General features: G+C 35.9%; 1 protein-coding gene across 1 annotated transcript; it reads right to left on the reverse strand.

Moving 5' to 3' along the window:
* Window positions 1-1,011, reverse strand: LOC106430999 (heavy metal-associated isoprenylated plant protein 22-like). The gene is made up of 3 exons (XM_013871797.3): window positions 788-1,011; window positions 633-708; window positions 1-412 (listed from the first exon to the last, which is right to left on the reverse strand). Exons 1-3 carry the CDS (start codon window positions 872-874, stop codon window positions 117-119), a joined length of 459 nt encoding a protein of 152 aa, XP_013727251.1. The 5' UTR covers window positions 875-1,011; the 3' UTR covers window positions 1-116.
* Window positions 1,012-1,473: the final 462 nt, after the last annotated feature.

Here is a 1,473-nt window from a genome sequence, read left to right on the forward strand (position 1 = left end):
TTTACTATAAGTTGCTTTGCTTCTTATTATATAGAACACCAAGAAGATTACAATACAAACTTTATAAAAATAGAAAAAACGTTGCTAATTATAATTATGTAAAGCACTAAACTCATTCACATGACGATGCAGGCGTTAGGGTTCTCGTCGCTGAAAAGGGACATGAGCTTATCGTCTGTACCTCCCGGCTGCGCCTGAGCCTGCTCCGACTTCCTCACAAAACCCGCTGGTGCCCTCTTGTCGTAAGCTCCAGCTGCGTACGGATAAGCCACCATCGTGTAAGGAACGTACGGCCATAACTCAGCTTTCTTCTTCCCAGTGCTTTGCACTCTCTTCAATACTTTCTTGGGATCCACGTAGCCACTCACTGTCACTTTGTGCATCTTTCTATTCACTTCCACCGATTTGGCCCCTTCAGAAAAAAAAACGAGTGGTCTATATATTAGTTAGGCTAGCTGCGTTTGGCTGATATAATTTGGAAAGTAATTACGTTTTTGAAATATGAAATGTCAAATTACGTAATCTTAGCTATTAGTACGGTAGAGTCAATGTTTTAGAGCTTTATTATACGTGTAGATATCTTATGTGATTTAAGGGTCGTATTTTTACTAGGGGAGCTTTGAGGAATGAACCTTTCATGGAGGAAACAGCGTTCTTGATTTTGCGTTCGCATCCGTCACAGTCTATCTTCACCTTTATGTTCACTGTCTGCTCACATCAAATTGAAAAAGGTTAAGACAATCAATTATAAAACAAATAAACCAAAGGGTTTATGGATATTAATTACCTGCCACACTTTATGCTTCTTCCGTTTTCTTATCGAAACATCGAAATTATTAGAGAAATAGTCGGAGAGAAAGTCGAGAGCTCCCATGTTTACTGTCACACGCGAAGAGAGTAATGCTTTGAATGAGAGTGGTCTCTCTAGCTATATATGTATATAGGGAAGTTTGGTATGGTTAATATTATGTTCCAAAACAAACAGACATTAGTTTATTTGTTGATGGAATTGAACATTAATTCTATGTCATTAGGTGTAACGATATAATTGTTTAAAGTTGGAGGTGTGTCCCTCTAGTGTATAGATAAATTGATGTGCTCATCCAAGATATTTCCTGGCGGACAATGAGGCAGTTTCTGATGTTCCTTTCATTCATCGGGTCGCTTTCTTGTTTTCTTAATTGCTAGTTAATTCTTTGTGTTGTATAAAATTATATAGTTTATAGAAGAAAATGACTCCTAGGTTTATTATCACGTCAAGTGTTACCTTTGTAAACATGTAATGCAATGAGCTAAATCTACTAAGATTTTTTTTAAAAAAAATTAAAGTACCTAATAATTACTTAATTAGTGCACTTTGACTTTATTTTTTTCTTAGGATCGATATTATTTTGGTGTACCACGCAAGATGCATTTGCGACCAACACGAATACAAAATAATTGAAACATTACATATTTATAATAAAATGGAGC

This window comes from Brassica napus, chromosome C7 (assembly GCF_020379485.1).
Source record: "Brassica napus cultivar Da-Ae chromosome C7, Da-Ae, whole genome shotgun sequence".
Classification (NCBI taxonomy): domain Eukaryota; kingdom Viridiplantae; phylum Streptophyta; class Magnoliopsida; order Brassicales; family Brassicaceae; genus Brassica; species Brassica napus.